The sequence below is a fragment of the Mesoplodon densirostris genome, chromosome 3 (assembly GCF_025265405.1).
Source record: "Mesoplodon densirostris isolate mMesDen1 chromosome 3, mMesDen1 primary haplotype, whole genome shotgun sequence".
Taxonomy (NCBI): Eukaryota; Metazoa; Chordata; class Mammalia; order Artiodactyla; family Ziphiidae; genus Mesoplodon; species Mesoplodon densirostris.
Genome location: NC_082663.1, coordinates 175,588,901 through 175,610,155, shown reverse-complemented (window position 1 = coordinate 175,610,155; position 21,255 = coordinate 175,588,901). Strand labels below are relative to the sequence as shown.

Sequence of the window (21,255 nt, the reverse complement as noted above, 5' to 3'; positions counted from 1 at the left end):
TCCTCACTTCAGTGCCACCCTCTTCCCATAACTCCACGGAATTCCTTCCCCCTCCTGGGCTGTTGTGTGAACCGCGAGAAACCAGCATCTAAACTACGTTCCACCCTTGTGTCACTGAAACTTCTGTCCTATTTTCCTGTAGTAGTTTGTGTCTTTTCCTTTGTCCTGTCATGTGCTGCCTTTGAAGTTCTCCCACGACTCTGATGTCTGTGTCTGTCTGATCATCCTCAGCTCTGCCTACTGAGTTCATAAGAAGATTGAGTAGCAAGGAGGCCACGGAAGGGACTACGGCCACGCTGCACTGTGAATTGAGCAAGGAAGCCACTGTGGAGTGGAAGAAGGGACCTGAGACCCTCAGAGCTGGAGACAGAGTGAGCCTGAGGCAGGATGGAGCCGTGTGTGAGCTGGAGATCCGTGGCCTGACCGTGGAGGATGCTGGGGAGTACTCGTGTGTGTGCGGGCAGGAGAGGACATCAGCCACGCTCACCGTCAGGGGTAAAGACCACATGTGACCACGTGGACTGGCATTTGGTGGCTGCCCATTACCTCTCTGCTCTCAGTTTCCTTTTCTACCCTGCTTTCTCACTATCCTGTTCCTTTTCCTTCCATAATTCTTTTTTGTTTTCAAATTCCCTTGGTTTTTTGGTTTTTTTTCAAACTCCCCCTTTGTTTTTCTTTTTTTTAACATCTTTATTGGTGTATAATAGCTTTACAATGGTGTGTTAGTTTCTGCTTTATACCAAAGTGAATCAGTTATACATATACATAAGTTTCCATATCCCCTCCCTCTTACGTCTCCCTCCCACCCTCCCTATCCCACCCCTCTAGGTGGGCACAAAGCACCAGGCTGATCTCCCTGTGCTATGCGGCTGCTTCCCACTAGCTATCTATTTTTCCATAATTCTTTTATTGTCCCTGTCATGGTCCCTGTCTGTTGTGTGGCACATGTACAGGTTGGACCTTTAAATGTCACAGTCCACAGTGTGTCTGGGCACACCCAGCAGGGGATCTGTGTCCAGTTGTGTTTTCTGTCTTCTCTGTGATGTCCATGTCCTGTCTAATCTGTGCCTTTAGAGAGTGTTATAGTGTTTGTGTCTTCCTGATTTTCCCAGCCCTTCCCACCAAGTTCACAAAGGGTCTGAGGAAGGAAGAGGCCGTGGAAGGGACCACGGCCACGCTGCGCTGTGAGCTGAACAAGGCAGCCCCCGTGGAGTGGAAGAAGGGGCCTGAGACCCTCAGAGCTGGAGACAGAGTGAGCCTGAGGCAGGATGGAAGCGTGTGTGAGCTGGAAATCCATGGCCTGACCGTGGAGGATGCTGGGGAGTACTCGTGTGTGTGCGGGCAGGAGAGGACATCAGCCACGCTCACCATCAGGGGTAAAGACCACATGTGACCACGTGGACTGGCATTTGGTGGCTGCCCATCACCTCTCTGCTCTCAGTTTCCTTTTCTACCTGCTCTCTCACTATCCTTTTCCTTCCATAATTCCTTTGTTGTCCCTGTCATGGTCCCTGTCTGCTGTGTGGCACATGTACAGGTTGGACCTTTAAATGTCACAGTCGACAGTGTGTACTGGGCACACCCAGCAGGTGGTCAGTGTCCAGTGGGGTTTTGTGTCCTCTGTACTGTGCATGTCCTGATTCTTCCGTGTGTTCAGAGAGCGTGATAGTGTTTGTGTGTTTCCGACCATCTCCAGGCCTGCCTGCCAAGTTCACAAAAGGTCTGAGGAAGGAAGAGGCCATGGAGGGGACCACGGTCATGCTGCGCTGTGAGCTGAACAAGGCAGCCCCCGTGGAGTGGAGGAAGGGGCCCGAGACCCTGGGAACCAGGGACAGAGTGAGCCTGAGGCAGGACGGAGCCGTGTGTGAGCTGGTGATCCGTGGCCTCGTTGTGGCAGATGCCGGGGAGTACTCGTGTGTGTGTGGTCAGGAGAAAACCTCATCCACACTCACTGTCAGGGGTAAAGACCTGTGTGGCCAAGCAGAGCTGTGTTTTGTTGTCCAATTATTGACTTCATGGCATCCCCCTGCACTTATCCTCCCTGCCCTCCTCGATTCAGTGCCACTCTCTTCCCGTAACCCCACGGAATTCCTTCCTCCTTCTGGGCTATTGTGCGAACCACGAGCAACGAGCATCTGAGCTGCTTTCCACCCCTCGTGTCACTGCACGTTCTGTCCTGTTTCCTGTTGGAGTCTGTATCTTTTACTCCATCCAGGCATGTGCTGTCCCCCAATAATCTCCAGAGAATCTGATGATCCCCACACCGTCCAACCCTCTCCAGCCCTGCCCAGCAGATTCGTACAAACATGTGCCCTGGGGAGTCTGCGGAAGGTGTCGCAGCCACACTTTGAAGGGACTGGGCCGAGGGAAGCCCCAGTCCACAGCGTGTGCTTGGCACACCCAGCACATTGCCCGTGTCCAGTTGCGTTTTGTGTCTTCTCTGTGATGTCCATGTCGTGTCTAATCTGTGCCTTTAGAGAGTGTTATAGTGTTTGTGTCTTCCTGATTTTCCCAGCCCTGCCCGCCAAGTTCACAAAGGGTCTGAGGAAGGAGGAGGCCACAGAAGAGACCACGGCCACGCTGCGCTGTGAGCTGAGCAAAGCAGCCCCTGTGGAGTGGAGGAAGGGGCCTGAGACCCTCAGAGCTGGAGACAGAGTGAGCCTGAGGCAGGATGGAGCCGTGTGTGAGCTGGAGATCCGTGGCCTGACCGTGGAGGATGCTGGGGAGTACTCGTGTGTGTGCGGGCAGGAGAGGACATCAGCCACGCTCACCGTCAGGGGTAAAGACCACATGTGACCACGTGGACTGGCATTTGGTGTCTGCCCATCACCTCTGTGCTCTCAGTTTCCTTTTCTACCCTGCTCTCTCACTATCCTGTTCCTTTTCCTTCCATAATTCTTTTTTTTTCAAATTCCCCGTCGTTTTTTGGGTTTTTTTTCAAAGTCCCCCTTTGTTTTTGTTTTTTTTAACATCTTTATTGGAGTGTAGTAGCTTTAAAATGGTGTGTTAATTTCTACTTTGTACCAAAGTGAATCAGTTATACATATATCTAAGTTCCCATATCCCCTCCCTCTTATGTCTCCCTCCCACCCTCCCTATCCCACCCCTCTAGGTGGGCACAAAGCACCAGGCTGATCTCCCTGTGCTATGCGGCTGCTTCCCACTAGCTATCTATTTTTCCACAATTATTTTATTGTCCCTGTCATGGTCCCTGTCTGCCGTGTGGCACATGTACAGGTTGGACCTTTAAATGTCACAGTCGACAGTGTGTACTGGGCACACCCAGCAGGTGGTCAGTGTCCAGTGGGGTTTTGTGTCCTCTGTACTGTGCATGTCCTGATTCTTCCGTGTGTTCAGAGAGCGTGATAGTGTTTGTGTGTTTCCGACCATCTCCAGGCCTGCCTGCCAAGTTCACAAAAGGTCTGAGGAAGGAAGAGGCCATGGAAGGGACCACGGTCATGCTGCGCTGTGAGCTGAACAAGGCAGCCCCCGTGGAGTGGAGGAAGGGGCCCGAGACCCTGGGAACCAGGGACAGAGTGAGCCTGAGGCAGGACGGAGCCGTGTGTGAGCTGGAGATCCATGGCCTGGTTGTGGCAGATGCCGGGGAGTACTCGTGTGTATGTGGTCAGGAGAAAACCTCATCCACACTCACTGTCAGGGGTAAAGACCTGTGTGGCCAAGCAGAGCTGTGTTTTGTTGTCCAATTATTGACTTCATGGCATCCCCCTGCACTTATCCTCCCTGCCCTCCTCGATTCAGTGCCACTCTCTTCCCGTAACCCCACGGAATTCCTTCCTCCTTCTGGGCTATTGTGCGAACCACGAGCAACCAGTATCTGAGCTGCTTTCCACCCCTCATGTCACTTCACGTTCTGTCCTGTTTCCTGTTGGAGTCTGTGTCTTTTACTCCATCCAGGCATGTGCTGTCCCCCAATAATCTCCAGAGAATCTGATGATCCCCACACCGTCCAACCCTCTCCAGCCCTGCCCAGCAGATTCGTACAAACATGTGCCCTGAGGAGTCTGCGGAAGGTGTCGCAGCCACACTTTGAAGGGACTGGGCCGAGGGAAGCCCCAGTCCACAGCGTGTGCTTGGCACACCCAGCACATTGCCCGTGTCCAGTTGCGTTTTGTGTCTTCTCTGTGATGTCCATGTCGTGTCTAATCTGTGCCTTTAGAGAGTGTTATAGTGTTTGTGTCTTCCTGATTTTCCCAGCCCTGCCCGCCAAGTTCACAAAGGGTCTGAGGAAGGAAGAGACCACAGAAGGGGCCACGGCCACGCTGCACTGCGAGCTGAGCAAGGCAGCCCCTGTGGAGTGGAGGAAGGGGCCTGAGACCCTCAGAGCTGGAGACAGAGTGAGCCTGAGGCAGGATGGAGCCGTGTGTGAGCTGGAGATCCGTGGCCTGACCGTGGAGGATGCTGGGGAGTACTCGTGTGTGTGCGGGCAGGAGAGGACATCAGCCACGCTCACCATCAGGGGTAAAGACCACATGTGACCACGTGGACTGGCATTTGGTGGCTGCCCATCACCTCTCTGCTCTCAGTTTCCTTTTCTACCCTGCTCTCTCACTATCCTTTTCCTTCCATAATTCTTTTATTGTCCCTGACATGGTCCTTGTCTGTTGTGTGACACATGTACAGGTTGGACCTTTAAATGTCACAGTCAACAGTGTGTACTGGGCACACCCAGCAGGTGGTCAGTGTCCAGTGGGGTTTTGTGTCCTCTGTACTGTGCATGTCCTGATTCTTCCGTGTGTTCAGAGAGCGTGATAGTGTTTGTGTGTTTCCGACCATCTCCAGGCCTGCCTGCCAAGTTCACAGAAGGTCTGAAGAAGGAAGAGGCCGTGGAAGGGACCACGGTCACACTGCACTGTGAGCTGAGCAAGACGGCCCCCGTGGAGTGGAGGAAGGGGCCCGAGATCCTCAGAGCCGGAGACAGAGTGAGCCTGAGGCAGGACGGGGCCATGTGTGAGCTGGAGATCCGTGACCTGACCGTGGAGGATGCCGGGGAGTACTCATGTGTGTGCGGGCAGGAGAGGACCTCTGCCACGCTGACCATTAAGGGTAAAGATGGCCCTGTGGGCTTACTTGGGAGCCTGTACTTGTGCCCTTGTCTCTTGTGCCCACACTGGCTCCCCATGAGTGCTTTCCTCCTCTGTGCCATATGCAGTTTCTTTATGTCACCCTTGTGCTGCCCCGTTAGAGCTTTGTTCAGTGTCCTTGTGTCCGCGTACTGATCTCCAGCCAAATGACCTCACATGGCTTAAGCTCGCCGTAGAGAAAGAACTCCCCCCTTATTCCCCTCCCTCCACCCGTCATAATGCAGTCAACTTTCTCCTTGTAGTCCAAAGCCTCTAGTTAGGATCTGATGGTCATGGCCCCGCCCTAGGGGTCCAAGGAGATCCCCCTGCCCCCACCTTGATGACCTGGAGGGATACAGGCCTCTCTGTGGGCTTCCTGGATGGAGATCAGCATGAGAATAGCCTGGGTCAGATCCAGAGCTCCTCTCATAGCCCCCAGTTCAGTCCCTCCTTCCCCTTAGAGTGGACCCAGGCCCATGACTCCACTTCTACCTCCAGCCTCCAGGATCCCATGGCACTGGGTGCTTTGGGCAGGTCAGGCAGCTGGGGTGAAGCCATGGGCCACACCTGGCCTAGGCCCTGGGTGGGTCTGACTGGGTTTTGGGGTGCCAGTCTCCTGGCTGGGTGTCTGGGCACCAGCCTTGGGGCTGACCTTCTCTCTCCCCTCCACCCCCTGACCCCCACCCCACAGCCCCACAGGTGGTGTTCAGGAAGCCACTGCAGAGCCTGCATGCTGAAGAGGGCACCTCAGCCAGCCTGCGGTGTGAGCTGTCTGAGCCTAGCGCTGCTGTGGTCTGGAGTAAGTGTGGCCTGGAGCTGCGGGCTGATGAGCGCAGGAACCCACAGCAGCGGGGCCACATGGCGGAGCTGGTGCTTCGGGACTTGCGCCAGGAGGACACTGGAGAATACACCTGTACCTGCGGCTCCCAGACCACCAGTGCCACCCTCACCGTCACAGGTGGGCCCCGAGGCCGGCCCCACGTACTGTGGGGGATTGTCAGGGCCGCACCTCCACCCTGGAGGTGACATGGGCTCGCGCGTGCAACGCGGGGCAGACCTGGCCTGAAGCTCTTCCCCCCGCTACCTCTCCGCCTTAGCTGCACGCCTTTGGGCCCCCCTGCCCTCATAGCTGCTCCTGCACCTGCCCTCATATTCTCCCTCACCCCTGTAGTTGCACCCGTGAGGTTCCTTCGGGAGCTGCAGGCCCAGGAGGTAGACAAGGGTGCAACGGCACACCTGCGCTGTGAGCTGAGCCGGGAAGGCGCCAGCGTGGAGTGGCGCAAGGGCTCCCTGCAGCTCTTCCCCTGTGCCAAGTACCAGATGGTGCTGGAGGGCACAGCCGCTGAGCTGCTGGTGCACGGTGCTGAGCAGGAGGATGCCGGCGACTACACCTGCGACACAGGCCATGCACAGAGTACTGCCAGCCTCTCTGTCCGCGGTGAGCTTTCCAAGGCCCCTGCCCTCCCCGGGCCCCTCAGCCCCCATGGAGCTGGCAGGCGCCTTGAGTCGCAGCCCTAAGAGCCCCTCCCTGACCCCCCAGCCCCTAGGCCCACGTTTAAGACGGAGCTGCAGAGTGCAGAGCAGGAGGCGGGTGGTGTGGCCCGGCTGTGCTGTCAGCTGAATGACTCAGAGCCTGGGGCCCCCGTGCTGTGGCTCAAGGAGGGCATGGAACTGCAAGAGAGTCCCAAGTATGAGATGCGACGCAAGGGAGCCACGTGTGAGCTGCTGATCCACGGACTTGGGGCCGAGGACTCGGGCGAGTACACCTGCGTGGTGGGTGGCCAGAAGACCTTGGCCTCTCTCAGAGTCAAAGGTGAGCCCTCCCTGCCACACCCACTCCCCACACAGCTGCCCTGGGGGCACACCTGGCCCACCCCGGTACCCCCTCTTGCTGGGTGCTGTTCTGGGGTGGCTCTAAGACCCCTGGGGTTACAAGCTTTCTCTGCACCACTCTGGCGCTGGTGCCCCTAGAAAAGAGCGTCGATGGTGAGGAAACCGTAGCCCCTGAACACTGCCCTGCCTCCCGCCCCTGCCAGCAGGTGGGGCAGCCTGGCCTGGGCCACCCTCTGTGAGCTCCTGCCTGTCTGTCCGGAAGGTCTTGCCTCCCTGATGTCCCAGCCAAGGCAGGGCTGGCCACAGGGGAGGGGGGGAAGGAACAAAAGCAGCCCACCCCCACCAATTCCTCCAAACAGAGGTGCCCCCAGCCCAAGCTCTGTCCCCAGTAGCTCAGTGTCGTGGTAGGGAGCTGTGTTGTGAGCAAACTGGGTGATGAATCTCACATGGGGCAGATAGAGGCTGTGTGGCAGGAGAAGAGCATGAGAGTGCCTGGGAGGGCTTCCTGGAGGTGAGTTGGGGCGGGGGGCATGGGAGCTTGGCCCAGGTGCTCTGACTTGGCTGGTAAAGGCCCCCTTTGCCCACACTCCAGAGCCTGAGGTGACCATTGTGCGGGGCCTGGTTGACACTGAGGTGCAGGCCGACGGGGAAGCAGAGTTCAGCTGTGAAGTGTCACGGGCTGACGCCGTGGATGTGGAGTGGCGCCTCCAGGGCCTGCCACTGCAGAGCAGTGAGGTGACAGAAGTGGCCGTGCGGGGTGGCCGCACCCATACACTCAGGCTGAAGAGCGTGACTCCCGAGGATGCGGGCACTGTCTCCTTCCACGTGGGCCTCCACACATCCTCTGCCCAACTCACCGTCACAGGTAGCAGGAGCTGGGCCTCACTGCTCCCTGCGCTTGGGGCCAGAACATCCAGGTCCTCCTTGGGCCAAGCCCTGTCAAGGGACAGTGATAGATGACAAGTTTTCCTACCTTTGAGCGTGGGGAACTGGTGATGAATGAGTGCTTCTGGGGTGACCCAAGATGTTGGGGTACAGTGGTGCCCAGTGTGCTTGTCTTCGGGAATTGGGGCAGGGGTGCTGGGGGCGGACCCTGGGCACTGGGAGGTGCTACTGACGGTGGGGGAGGGGCATCCCAGACACGGAGGCTGATGTCATGCCTCTACCCCACCCCCAACCCATGCAGCCCCTGAGGTGACCATCCTGGAGCCCTTGAAGGATGTGCAGCTCAGCGAGGGCCAGGACGCCCACTTCCAGTGCCGACTGTCAAGGAGCCTGGGCCAGGAGGCCCACTGGGCCCTGGGAGGGGTGTCCCTGCAGGCCAACGAGATGAACGACATCACGGTGGAGCATGGCACACTCCACTTGCTCACTCTGCACAAGGTGGCGTTCCCCAGACCTGCCTGTGCCCCGCAATGCATCCAGGGGCCTTCCCACCACCCAGGGGTGGGAGAGAGGGAAGGTTTCAACTCCAGTGGAAGTGGGCTGGGGACTTGCAAAGTAGAGGTGGTTGAAATGGCACTGCTGGGCTGATGCCCCCATCTCTGCTTCCACAGGTGACCCCTGAAGATGCTGGAACCATCAGTTTTCAAGTGGGCTCATGTCGCTCAGAGGCCCAGCTGAAGGTCACAGGTGGGCAGCCCCCTCCTACACCCAGCCTTCCTGCTTGTAGGTGTCCATGTTTCCCTACTCAAGGAACTGTTGGCAGGTGGTAAGGCCAGAAACCTGAGCCTTCCAGCAGTGATCTTGCTGTGGGGTGACAGTTTTCCACTCTTGACCACTAAAGCCACTGGAGGTGGGCTAGTGAAGATCAGCCTGAGAAATTCTGGTGTATGTTGGGTTCTTGTGTGGGATCAGTGCTGTGTGTAGGAGGGAGATGGGGAGTCTGGCTGCTGGGGACTTGGGCCCTGAGATGGAGGCAGGGCCTTCTGGACTTGTACCCTCCATATAGCTACTCCTTGTGATGCAGGTTTGTGTGCTCTTGTCCACATTTACACATACCTGCATACCTGACAGGCTCCCAGATGTTGATACAATAGCACACCTGTGACACGTGAGTGGTTCGGGGCCTAGTGTACCTGAGCCCAGACATGCAAATAGGAGTTAAGGACCTTCAACTTGTTATACCTTGTCCCCAGAGTTAGTCATCTCTGGATACCTGGCCATGAGAGACCCTCCCTTGCTGTCCTACTCCTGGTTCTCATACTGGTCCTGTCCATCTACCATCCACTGGCCATCAACCCATCCACCATTTACCCATCCATCTATGCATGCATGCATCCATCCATCCACCCCTCTACTCCATCCATCCTTCGATCCATCTGTCCATCCATTTATCCAGCATCCATCCATTCATCCAGCATCCATCGTCTATCCATCCATCCACCCACAATTATCTACCATCAATACATTTATCCATCCACCATCTATCCATCATTAACTCATCCATCTATCCATCCATCCATCCACCATCTCCCCATGCATCTAGCATCTACTCATCTATCCACCATCTATCCACCATCAATCATCCATCCATCCATCTAACCATCATTCTACTACCATCCATCCCTATGTCCACCCGTCCATCCATCTGTCCACCATCTACCCATTCATCCACCCATCCATCCGTTTATCCATCTACCATTCAGCCATCCAGCCAGCCATCATTTATCCATTATCTGTCCATCCATCCACCATCCATCCACTCATCCATCCACTGTCTATCCATCATATATTTACTATCTACCTCGAGAGGGGCCACTTGCAGCTCTCCCCTCAGGGAGTCCCCAGTCTGCTGGGGGAGTTGTACATGGAGACAGTGTGTCCTGAGTCCCAGGTGTCCCCACCCCGAGTCTTCATTGTGGCCTGTGAGGCTGGGAAAGCCTCCAGAGTGCAGTGTCCTCAAGTTGAATGATGGGAAGGGGCAGTATCCTGTGTGTCCTGAGCAGAGTCAGGCCAGGAAGGGCCTCATGTATTCATCAGAGTGGGTGTCTGTGAGAGGCAGCATGGAGCTGGGTCTGGTCTTGCAGATCCCACTGAGGGAAGTGCCTTGGCCCCTCTCAACCCGGTGTCCCCAGTTGGGTTGAACTGGCTCACGTACAGACAGCAGCTGTGGCTTCAGGCAGAGAGCCATGAGCATGAGCTTGTGCAGATGGGTGGTTGGTGGGGTACAGGGAAGCTTGGGAACTGTGCTGAAGATGGGAATGGGGAGCTGGTGGAGTAGGTTTGGGGATACAGTTAGATGTGCACTCTTGGGAAAACATGGAGGGGCTGGTGTGGGCCCGGGACTGGAGAGTTGATGGTGCATGCCTAGGAGGGACGTGGAGGGCTTCTGAGGGAGAGCCTGGCTGGGGCGGGTGTGCAGGCACAGAGTAGGCATCTGGGAAACCCCCTGGGCTCACGCCCTGCTGTGTGACAGGTCAGGGGGAAATTGCCATTTTGCATAGGGCACCAGAGCCTTAGGGCCAAAAGGACCTTAGGGGACATCTGGACAAATGGCCTTCTGGGGATGGGAGAAGCATCTGCTTCCACAACCCCAGGAAGGAAGGCTCACTTCCTGAGCAGACACCCTCCCTCTCAGAGAGGTGGACCCTATGACCTCTCTTCTCTATCCCACACCGAACCCCATAAAAATGGCAGCCATGGGACTTGGGGCTTGCCAATTCTGCCTTCTGAAAAGGTTGAGATGCAGGTCATTGGTCTCCTTTGATGAAACCGAACATGTTCTGAAGGGGGCTGTGAGGTGCAGGGGGGCTGAGCTGGCTTTCCACAGGCTATGGGTGGTCTTCATGTCTCATTCTGTGAACGGGGGTGTCAGCTTGCCTGGGTAGATTTCTAGACCCCAGCCCCAGGCTGTCTCCAGCGTGGTGGACCTCAGGGTGGCCCCACAGACCCAGCGTACCCCCAGCTCCCCCCCTTTTGCCCTCCTGCACAGAGGCAGCACCATGCCTGGTACGTGGCTTACAGAACGTGGACGTCTTTGCGGGGGAGGTGGCCACGTTCTCCTGTGAGGTGTCCCGTGCGGGTGGGCCGGAGGCCCACTGGTGGCTGGATGGGACCCTGCTGCAGGACGGCCCCCAGAGTGCCATCTCCGTGCGTGATGGGACCTTCCACTCTCTCACGCTCTCAGGCCTGGGGGTCGCTGACTCAGGCATCATCACCTTCCGGGCAGGGCCCTTGGTCTCCAGGGCCAAGTTGTTGGTCAAAGGTACCAGCCGATGGAACCCTGCCCTATGCTGGAGCTTCTGCCCCTGCTGCCCCTGCACGCTTCCTGCGGGCTCCCAGGGTGGGAGTTCAGGGACTGGCCTCCAGCACACAGACTGGGCATCTCTCCGTGTGTACCATGAGTGGGCACTGTGGGCAGGCTGCAGTCCCACCTGGGGGATGAGAAAGAAGGCCGGACTCAGCAGTGAAACTGGAGGCCGACCCCATTCCCACCTGCTTATAGGGCCCTGGGCACAGCTGCCCACCTGGCCACCACTCTGCGGTTGCCCCTCCCTCAGTCACATACCCAGAGAGCAGCCTGGAGGTGAAGGCAGCTTTCCCAGCCCCGGGCATGGCCTGCACTGTCCTTGCTTGTAGCTGCTTCCTGTGCTGTTGGCTTGGTCAGGGTCTTGCGCCCTTACTGGGAAAGAGCTAGTCCTTGGGGAGGGTAGTGGGCTTCCAGGGAACCCCCTCAGCCCCCCTCCCAGTGGGGGCACTGGGCACTTCTAGCACAGCAGCCCAGTGTGGCTTCGACTGGCATATTTGTCAACTGGCCTCCTCCGTGCTCCTGCAGAATAAATGTGGACATTTGCCCAGGTCAGAGCTGCAAACCTTTTGTTGATAGGATTTCAACAGATGGAGATGGGATGGGAGCCCTGAGGGGGTGGGCAACAAGGCCCCTGGAGAAGGGATAAGTCGGGCTGGGGGTGCCAAGTGCCCATCGGAGCTGTGGAGCCCGAACGGGCCCAAGGTCTTTCAGGAGTGGTTGTTGTGTCCTACTGGGGCAACATGCACCCTGGGCTAGAGGAAGTGAGGGACTCAGGGGAAACAGTGGCTAAGAGAGGCCCAGTGGATGGAGACTGAGCCAACAGTCTGCTGTGGGCAGGGGTGTATGGGGGCAAGGTTTGCCCCATGTGGAGGGCCCTGGGTCACCGGGGTGGGTCCCCCTTCTACCACAGCCCTGCTTTTGCTTGCCTCTGAGTCGCTGATGCTGACTGCAGAGGGTGGGTGGGCCGCAGTCACGCTGCTCCAGCTGACGCGTGCCTGGCCTGTCGGCCGACAGATCCCACAGTGGAAGTGGTCAGTGCCATGCAGGACCTGGCAGTGGAGGAGGGTGGCCCGGCTGAACTCCTCTGCCAGTACTCACGGCCCGTGCAGGCCACGTGGACGATGGACGAGCAGGAAGTGTGCGCTGATGGGCGCCGTGTCATCATAGAGCAGGACTGGACCGTGGCCAGGCTGTCCTTCAGGCCGGCCTTGCCCTGCGACAGCGGCATCTATACTTGTGAGGCCGCGGGCACCCGCGTGGTGGCCCTGCTGCAAGTGCAAGGTGAGGCCGCCTGGCGGGCAGCCCCAGGCCCAGCACAGCTATGGTGCTGCTCACATGGAGCCATAATGGTGAAATGGCAGGCAGTGACAGCGTGCTAGAAAGATGGGATCCCAGTAAGCAGATCTTAGGCTCTGAGCCTACCCACCCAGACCCCTTCTCCTCCCCAGGCAGCCTGACAGGACGGCACAGCTAGAACACACAAGGGCAGAGGCTGCTTGAAGAATCTGTATCCAGAACACCCTGTCGGGGGGAGGGGTGGAGGTAGAGGCAGGCAGGGAGGCAGCCTCCAGGCAAGCGGCTGGGTGGGCAGGCCTGGGGCCTGTGTGGCCATAGATGGGGCTGTGTCCCAGAGCGGAGGAGGGCCACTGGCTGCGCTCCACGAACACTGAGTTCAGACCCCAGCTGTGCCCCTTCCCGGGCGGGTCACTCAGAGGATGCCCTGAGCCCCACTTCCCTATCTGCAACACAGCCAGGATAGCCTATGGGGGGCCAAGGAGGGGAGACGATGGGCTGCAGCTCTGCAGGGGCGGAGGTGCCATTTGGCTGAAGCCACTTTCTATTTGGGAAAACCTGAAACGTTCCCAGTGGTGAGTGAGCTGGCAGTTGTCAGGGGGCCATCCAAGCTGAAAGAGCAGGTGGGACCTGGTCTGGGCCACTGGCCGCCTGAGGTCACTCAGACCCCATTCACACACTAGTTCAATAACTTAAAGTTTTTAAACACTTTTTACTGGGGGGCCCCCGGGGGCACAGCAGTGAACAGACAAAACTCTCTCCCTTCAGGGGTGACATTCCTGTGGGAGCTGAAGGAAAATGTGAGAAGAGCTGTGGGGAGGGGCTGCAGTGTGAACCTGGGCCTGAAGGAGGCAGCGGGGATGGGGGCCTGTGGACATCTGGGGCAGAGCCTTCAGGCCTCAGGCAGGGAGGAGAGAACCAAATGCAGAGAAGCATGAGATGGCAGGAGGGAGGCCTCAGGGGCTCACCACTGCTGCTTTCATATCTGGGATTTTATAGAAATAAAGCAGCCTTGATCCTTGGATAGGAGCTAAGGAGGGTGAATTCCAGCGCTGATTGCAGGCCCAGCCTTCTCCCTGCCCCCGACCCATCTCATCGCGGCCAAGAACAGCTGCAACCCTGATGGGGCTGGTCTCAGCCATCCAAGCACAGTGGAGATGTGGGACGCACTCCTAGGTCCCTGTTGGTTCCGTCAGTTCTGACCTGGGGAAGAAAGGAGCCAGGGTTATGGGGGGAGTCTGGTCTGTGATGTGAGCAGACCAGGGCCAGGAGGGTGGCAAGGAGAGGGATGTGGATGGGCCCCGTGGGTCCTCTGCTCTGAGATGCCCTCCCCTCTTAACTCCTTGGGGACCCCTGTCCAGAGTGGACACCCCTGCCTGAGGGGTGTGTGGACTCTGTGGATGAGCTAGGAGGGAGCATCAGGTCTTTGTGCTGGTTCCATTCGGGGTGCATATCCCAGACAGCAGCTGGGGCTGTGGGCCTGGCGCTTCGGCCAGGCTGCCACCCCCTCGGTGACCGCAGTGGCTCCTTGCTGTCATGTGGGTCAAGGTCAGACCTCCCCAGCATCCTGTACAGCCTTGGGTGATGTGGTGCTCCTTTCCTGCCTGACTTCACCCCTGCCTATCGCCCCCCACCTCGTTTTACGTCCTTCACCCCACTGGCCTGGGTCCCTGCTTTCCCCCGCCATGAACCCCTCTTCAGTCCCATCATGGTGTCCCCTCTTATTTCTTCCCTTGCCTGGACACCTCCCCTACCCATCCTCAGAGATCCACCTCATTCAGGAAACCCCCGTGGACTTTGAAGCCCACTGGATCACCTTGGGTCCAGGTGGCCTGTCATGGGAATTGGCTCTTGGAGGTGGCAAGCCCTTGGGGACCAGGCATTGAGCTGGATCTGGGGCCTGGCATGCCCAGTCCTGACATCATGGCTTCCATGGAAAATGCATAGCTGCTTATTACTGACCCCTGGGCTGTAGGTACAAGAGAATTAGGTCAGGCTGAAAATTAGGGCAGAGGTCTGTCTGGTCTGAGTGAGTGAGGGGAGCAGCCCAACAGGTCTGCCAGCCTGGCTGGGGGAGGAAAGGAATGGAACACTTTTCCAGAGCCCCATGCTGCAGCAAAGCTGAGAGGCATAAACCTCCGTCTGGGTTTGAGCCCGACCGTGGCCGCCAGTGAATTTTCAGTCTGTGAACATTCGTGAGGCTTCTTACGTGTGAGGTGGAGAGGACCCTCCTTCCCAGCTGCAGGTCTGGTGATGGCATGGGGATGGGCAGGGCCCATCCTCAGGAGGTCCCTGTGTGGCTACTTCAGGTGGACACCCAGACGCCCTCCACCTGGCTGCATTCTCTTAGGCCCTTTGTCCTGAGGGGGGCTCTTCCACGTGACTCTTGGGGGTGCTGGGCTGGAGAAGCCCTGAGAATGCCCTGAGCCACCTTTTCTTCTGCAGCCAAAAACACTGTGGTGAGAGGCCTGGAAAACGTGGACGTGCCTGAGGGCGGTGAGGCGCTGTTCGAGTGCCTCTTGTCCCAGCCGGAGGTGGCCGCCCACACCTGGCTGCTGGATGACGAGCCGGTGCGCACCTCTGAGAACGCCGAGGTGGTTTACTTTGAGAACGGCCTGCGGCACCTGCTGCTGCTCAAAAACCTGCGGCCTCGAGACAGCTGCCGGGTGACCTTCCTGGCGGGGGACGTGGTGACATCTGCATTCCTCACAGTCCGGGGTTAGAGTTGTGGGGTCGGGAGGGTGGGCTGGGTCCAAGGGGGGGAGGGTGGTTCTCTGTGACCCCTCCCCCTGATACCCCACTGCAAGAGTGTGGGAGGGTGGGGATGTAGGGGGGCTGCTGAGACCCCTCCCACGGGATCACCCACTGCAGGGATGCTGGGGGTGGAGCTGGGACCACAGGCTGTGTGTGAGTCTCTCAGACCCATCCTACCAAATACCACATGCTTCAGGGGGCGGGGGTGGGTGGGCTAGGGCCATGGTGTGGGAACTCGGGACTCTTCAACCTCTCCCACCAGATACCGGATACCTCACTGCTTGGGTGCAGGGGGAGGGGCTGAGGCCAGGGATGCAGGAGGCATGAGCCTTTTGGAACCCTCCCACAAGATATCACACTGTGGGGTGCGAGGGGGGTTGGGTCCTAGGAGGGGACATAGGTTACTGAGACCCCTCTCACTGGATATTTGGCTGTGGGTAGTAGGCCAGGGCTGGGGCAGCAGGGGGGCGTGGGTCTCGGAGACTCCTCCCACTGGGTACCCAGCTGCTTGGTCAGGGGTGGAGTGTGGGGGCGGGGGGGGAAGCTGGGGCCTCTGGGAAGGGCATCGATTTCTGAGACTTGCCCATAGGAGCATGGGGTGGTAGCCTTGGGGACGTTGATCTCTGAGGCCACTCCCACCTGAGGCTGGTGCCCTCCTCTTCTCGGGGGTGACGGGAGGGGGTGGCATGGGTGTCTCCGAGTCGCCCCCGCCCCAGGCCACCCCTTGGCCCCTGAGCTCACACTGCCACCCCGCCCTGCAGGCTGGCGCTTGGAGGTCTTGGAGGCACCCCAGGACGCAGCCGTGCTGGCCGGGGGGCAGGCCAGCTTCAGCTGCACGCTCAGCGAGACAGTGCCGGTGGGTGAGGCGACCTGGTACATAAACGGAGCCTCGGTGCAGCCTGACGACGCAGACTGGACAGTCACCGCCGACGGCAGCCACCACACCCTGCTGCTGCACCGGGCCCGGCTGCACCACGCTGGCGAGGTCACCTTCGCCGCCCGTGATGCCGTGGCCTCTGCGAGGCTCACTGTGCTGGGTGGGTAGCTTGGGTCTGCCTGCTGCAGCTCGGGTCCAGGGCTCTTGGGGAGACAGGTCGGGGGACAGGAGGTTTCAGCTTCAGAGGCTGCTGGGGGCTCTCCGTGGCCCCGCACGCTGGGTGGCCTCTGGGCACACAGTCTTCCTGTGACTCACATGCACCTTCCTCACCCCCTCAGAAAGGCCGGGCTGTGGGGCACAGCTGCTCACAGGACTCTGAGGGGTGGACCACACCGTGCCCCACCAGCAGACCCCAGGGTGGGCGGGGCTGCGGGTGCCGACTGCCAGCCGCTGCACTGACCTTGTGCCTACTGCCTGCCCCCGCAGGCCTCCCCGACCCCCCAGAGGACGCCGAGGTGGTGGGGCGCAGTGGCAGCTCCGTGACACTGTCTTGGGTGGCCCCCACGAGTGACGGCGGAGGCGGTCTCTGTGGCTATCGGGTAGAGATGAAGGCAGCGACCACAGGAGAGTGGGAGCTGTGCCACGAGCTGGTGCCCGGGCCCGAGTGCCTGGTGGATGGCCTGGCCCCCGGCGAGACCTACCGCTTCCGTGTGGCCGCAGTGGGCGCGGCAGGCGCTGGGGAGCCTGTGTACCTGCCCCAGACGGTGAGGCTTGGTGAGTTGCCGCCTTGGTCCTGGTTTATGAGGGTTGGGGTCCAGCCTGGAGCCCTCAAGCCCTCTCTAAGCTGGGGGTCCCTGCCGTGTCCTTACTGATGCACCCCTCCTGTTCCTGATCACTGCTCCCAGCAGAGCCCCAGGAGCCCGCGCCTGCACCCCCTGCCCCTGAGAGCCGGCAGGTGGCAGCTGGGGAAGACTTGTGTCTGGAGTGTGAGGTGGCCGAGGCTGGTGAGGTCATCTGGCTGAAGGGAACGGAGCGCATCCAGCCCAGTGGGCGCTTCCAGCTTCTCTGCCGGGGTCAGCGGCAGACGCTGTTGATTCGGGACTTCTCAGCGGAGGACCAGGGCGAGTATCGCTGCGCCCCTGCACGGGACCCGGTCTCTGTGGCAGCTGCTGCCTTCCAGGGTATGTCTCCCAGGGCCCAGCGTGCCCAGGGGAGGGAGGAGCCCTGGGATATGGAGTGGGCCAGCCCTCTTGCTCACTGGCTCTCCCTCGGGGAACTGCAGGCGGTCCTCTTGAGGACACTACCTCACACCAAGAAAGACTGACGCCCGGGGTGGGGAGATGCACAGATCGGTGTGGCTCAGCCTCCTGTCGGAACCCACATCACTGGCATCTGAGGTTACATCGCTCTCTGAGTGGGATTCTGGCCAGTGCAGCCCTTGGTGCCCACTGCTGGTTCTTTAAAGCCTTGGATCCCTGCACTCTGAGCCCCCTGCACTCTGAGCTCCCCTGCACCTGCACTGAACCTGGCCTGGTGTTCCCTGTGGTCATTCCCTCCTGGGCAGGAGGAAGACTGAGGCCTGGCTTGATCAGGGGATGCTGAGGCCTAGAGAGGGCCATTCAGAGCCTCTAAAACCTTGTACATGTGGTGCATCAGAACTCTTGGGGGCCCAGGCAGGCAGCAGAGGCCTATAAGGGGAACCGTGGTCAGTAGCTAACGCCGGCCTGGGGTGATGGCTCTGTCCCTGCCTGACTGACCCATTTCCTGCCCTCCTCAGTGGTGCTGACCCCAGAATCTGGGGATGAGGTCCCCACACAGCCCAGCCTGCCCCCTGAGGCGGCCCAGGAAGGCGACCTGCATCTCCTGTGGGAGGCCCTGGCCCGGAAGCGCCGCATGAGCCGAGAGCCTACGCTGGACTCCATCAGCGAGCTGCCTGAGGAGGACGGGCGCCTGCAGAGCCTGCGGCAGGCGGTAGAGCAGGAGGCTCCTGACCTCTCTGAGGACTCTTCCACGGCTGACGAGCTGGCACGCACTGGCGAGGCTGACCTCTCACACACCAGCTCTGACGACGAGTCCCGTGCGGGCACTCCTTCCCTGGTTACCTACCTCAAGAAGGCTGGGAGGGCCAGTGCCTCACCACTGGCCAGCAAGGTGAGCCTCCAACTTGACCTACAAGGACAGGCCTGGGTCTCTTAGATCTTTGCCACTCTGTCATTCATCCACACATCATCTATCCACTGTTGTCCGTCGGTCCATCCACCATCTGTTTATCCATTCTTCCGCCCACCCACCATCTGCCCATCTGTTGGTCATCCATCTACCCATCCATCGATCCATCCACCTGGCTGTTAAAACTTCTTTTCTGAAGAGCTGGAACCTCTCTCTCCTTGGTATTCGTCACAACTCTGTCCTGCTCTGGTGAAAGCAGATTTAGGGAGGGTGAGCTTGCTTTTTGGGAGCCACAGAAGCCATCAGGCATTCGGCCTCTGTGAGGGTAGTGCAGTTGACAGCAGGTAGCAGGCAGCAGGCCTGCTGGAGCAAGGCGTGGAGCTGGGGCAGGAGACCTGGGCCCTGCTTCCCCCTTCCCTGTGTGTGTCCCTACACAATCCTTGCCCTGTCCTGGGCCTCAGGTGCCCCACCCTATCTGTGCACACAGGTTGAGGCCCCAGCAGCCCCTTCTGGGAAGCCACAAAAGCAGCAGGAGGAGCCAGCTTCAGTACCCCCACCACCAGGAGACCTGAGCGTTGGGGACTTGGATGACCTATCCATGGACAAGGCAGCAGTGAAGATCCAGGCTGCCTTCAAGGGCTATAAGGTCCGGAAGGAGGTGCAGCAGCAGGAGGGGCCTGTGTTCTGCCGCACGTTTGGGGACACCGTGGCACGGGTGGGAGATGTCCTGCATCTGGAGTGTGTCGTGTCCAGCAAGACAGATGTGCGTGCCCACTGGCTGAAGGACGGTGTGCAGCTGACTGATGGCCGGCACCACCACATTGACCAGCTTGGGGATGGCACCTGCTCTCTGCTGGTCACTAGCCTGGGCCGGGCCGACGCTGGCCACTATGCCTGTGAGGTGAGCAACAAGTTTGGCCGTGTAGCCCACAGTGCCTGTGTGGTGGTCAGTGGGACAGAGAGTGAGACCGAGAGTTCCTCTGGGAGTGAGCTGGATGACAACCTCCGCCGGGCAGCCCGGCGGCTGCACCGCCTCTTCCGCACCAAGGGCCCGGCAGAGGTTTCAGAAGAGGAGATCTTGAGCGCTGACAAGGGCAAGGCAGAGCCCGAGGAGCCTGGGGACTGGCAGACATACCGCGAAGATGAACAGTCCATCTGCATCCGCTTCGAGACGCTTGCCGAGGCCCGCCGGGCAGCCACCTGGTTCCGGGACATGTTTGGCACGCTGGACGGCGGAGTGGACATCAGCCTGTCAGAGCAGGGGCTGCATGGGGTGGAGATGCGCATTGGCAAGGTGGCCCCCACCCCTGCAGCGCCTCCAGAGCCAGTACTGGCCACAGAGGCAGGTGAGTCTGCAAGCTGCCTGGGTCAGGGGTGAGGGGAGAGGAAGAGCGAAGGCAGCAGCGGTGACCAGGGTCAGCTGAAATCTCAAGGAGGTTTAGCTCAAGGGGCTTTAGCTTCTGGCTGTTCGCAGATGCAGCCCACTGAGCTGGGAGGAGCCCTGACGTTGGGGTTAGACAGAGCTCAGCTGAAATCCCAGCTCTGCCTGCTACTGGTTAGCCTCTTGGAGCCTCAGAGTTCTGTTCTGTGAAATGGATTCGGGAATACTGACATCCTAGACTTTAGGGTTATTGTTTCCCCCGCGAGGGTTTCAGATATAATCTGTATAAAAGGTGAGGTTCTACCTAGTCCAGCCTGAACCCCATTTCCCACTCCAGCAACTAAAGTTAATTAAAAAGTCATTTCACTGTTTACTTGCCTCTCCCTAGGAACAACACAGGAGGCATCATGAATAACGCACAGCATCCTTCCTCCTCTTTAGTTCTGAGCTACTGGCACGCTTCCAACCCCAGACAACCAACCTAGGTCTTCCCTTGACTTCCCTTGCTTCCCCATTTCCTGTCTGCTATCTCTCTGGCCTCTTGGTAGCTTGGGAACCAGGCTAACGAAGAGAGGATTCTTCTAGAGCATGGGGAGGAGGGAAGAGCTCAGCTGGCAGAGACAGAATTCTGTTTAGCTGCCCATTCTGTGAGCACTCATGTGAATGGGTGCCGTGCAGATCATTCACATTGAACCGCTGGCAGCTGGGGCGACTTGGAGGAGCCTGAGGCTAACGTGTCCTATGTCCTGCCCGTCCCTCCCAGCCCCGGTGTTCCTGACGGAGCTACAGAATCAGGAGGTGCTGGATGGGTACCCCGTGAGCTTTGACTGTGTGGTGACAGGCCAGCCCGTGCCCAATGTGCGCTGGTTCAAGGACGGGAGGGTGCTGGAGGAGGATGACCACTACATGATCAGTGAGGACCAGCAGGGCGGCCACCAGCTCATCATCACAGCTGTGGTGCCAGCAGACATGGGTGTCTACCGCTGCCTGGCTGAGAACAGCGTGGGTGTGTCCTCTACCAAAGCGGAGCTCCGCGTGGACCGTGAGTGCACGGTCGGGTTTGATGGGTCAGGGTGGGATCCTGGCTGGGAGAGGCAGTGCTGGAGACCGTTGACCTCAGGCCAGGCAGGATTTGGGGCTGGAATGTCTTGTGGAGGATGGAGTGTTCTCTTGGAGCCCCCTTGAGAGGTGGCTGGGCTGGGGAGGAACCTGGAAAGGTTTGGAGGTGCCCCATGGGCGCAGTGGGTGGTTAACGGCACTGTGGCACAATAAGAAATATATATTTGGTCTTTGTCCCTGATTCCTGGCGGGCCCTAGACAGCTTCAGTACAAATATATCCATCTGATTTTTGACAAAAATGCAAAAGCAATTAAATGGAGTAAGGATAGAATTTCAGATTCAAGGATGGAATTTCAAATGATGCTGGAGTAATTTGAACACTGGTAGGCAAAAATATGAACTTTGACCTTGTGTGAAAATTAGCTCAAAATGGATTAAATACTTAAATGTAAAATATGAAGCTATAAAACTTTTAGAAAAAAGTAGGAGGAGATCCTCAGGACCTAGACCTAGGAAAAGACTGCTTAGACTTGACCCATAAAAGGAAAAATTGGT

At 58.6% G+C, this 21,255-nt stretch overlaps 1 protein-coding gene across 1 annotated transcript in view; it reads left to right on the top strand.

Moving 5' to 3' along the window:
• Positions 1-21,255, top strand: part of OBSCN (obscurin, cytoskeletal calmodulin and titin-interacting RhoGEF) — a 134,137-nt gene that overhangs the window by 74,945 nt on the left and 37,937 nt on the right. Inside the window, 15 exon segments of the mRNA XM_060092645.1 lie at positions 2,516-2,779; positions 4,216-4,479; positions 5,773-6,039; positions 6,253-6,519; positions 6,622-6,894; positions 7,507-7,779; positions 8,101-8,297; positions 8,471-8,546; positions 14,905-15,177; positions 15,975-16,250; positions 16,577-16,864; positions 16,996-17,271; positions 17,868-18,241; positions 18,747-19,605; positions 20,404-20,682. Coding sequence (XP_059948628.1) covers positions 2,516-2,779; positions 4,216-4,479; positions 5,773-6,039; positions 6,253-6,519; positions 6,622-6,894; positions 7,507-7,779; positions 8,101-8,297; positions 8,471-8,546; positions 14,905-15,177; positions 15,975-16,250; positions 16,577-16,864; positions 16,996-17,271; positions 17,868-18,241; positions 18,747-19,605; positions 20,404-20,682 — 4,506 coding nt within the window.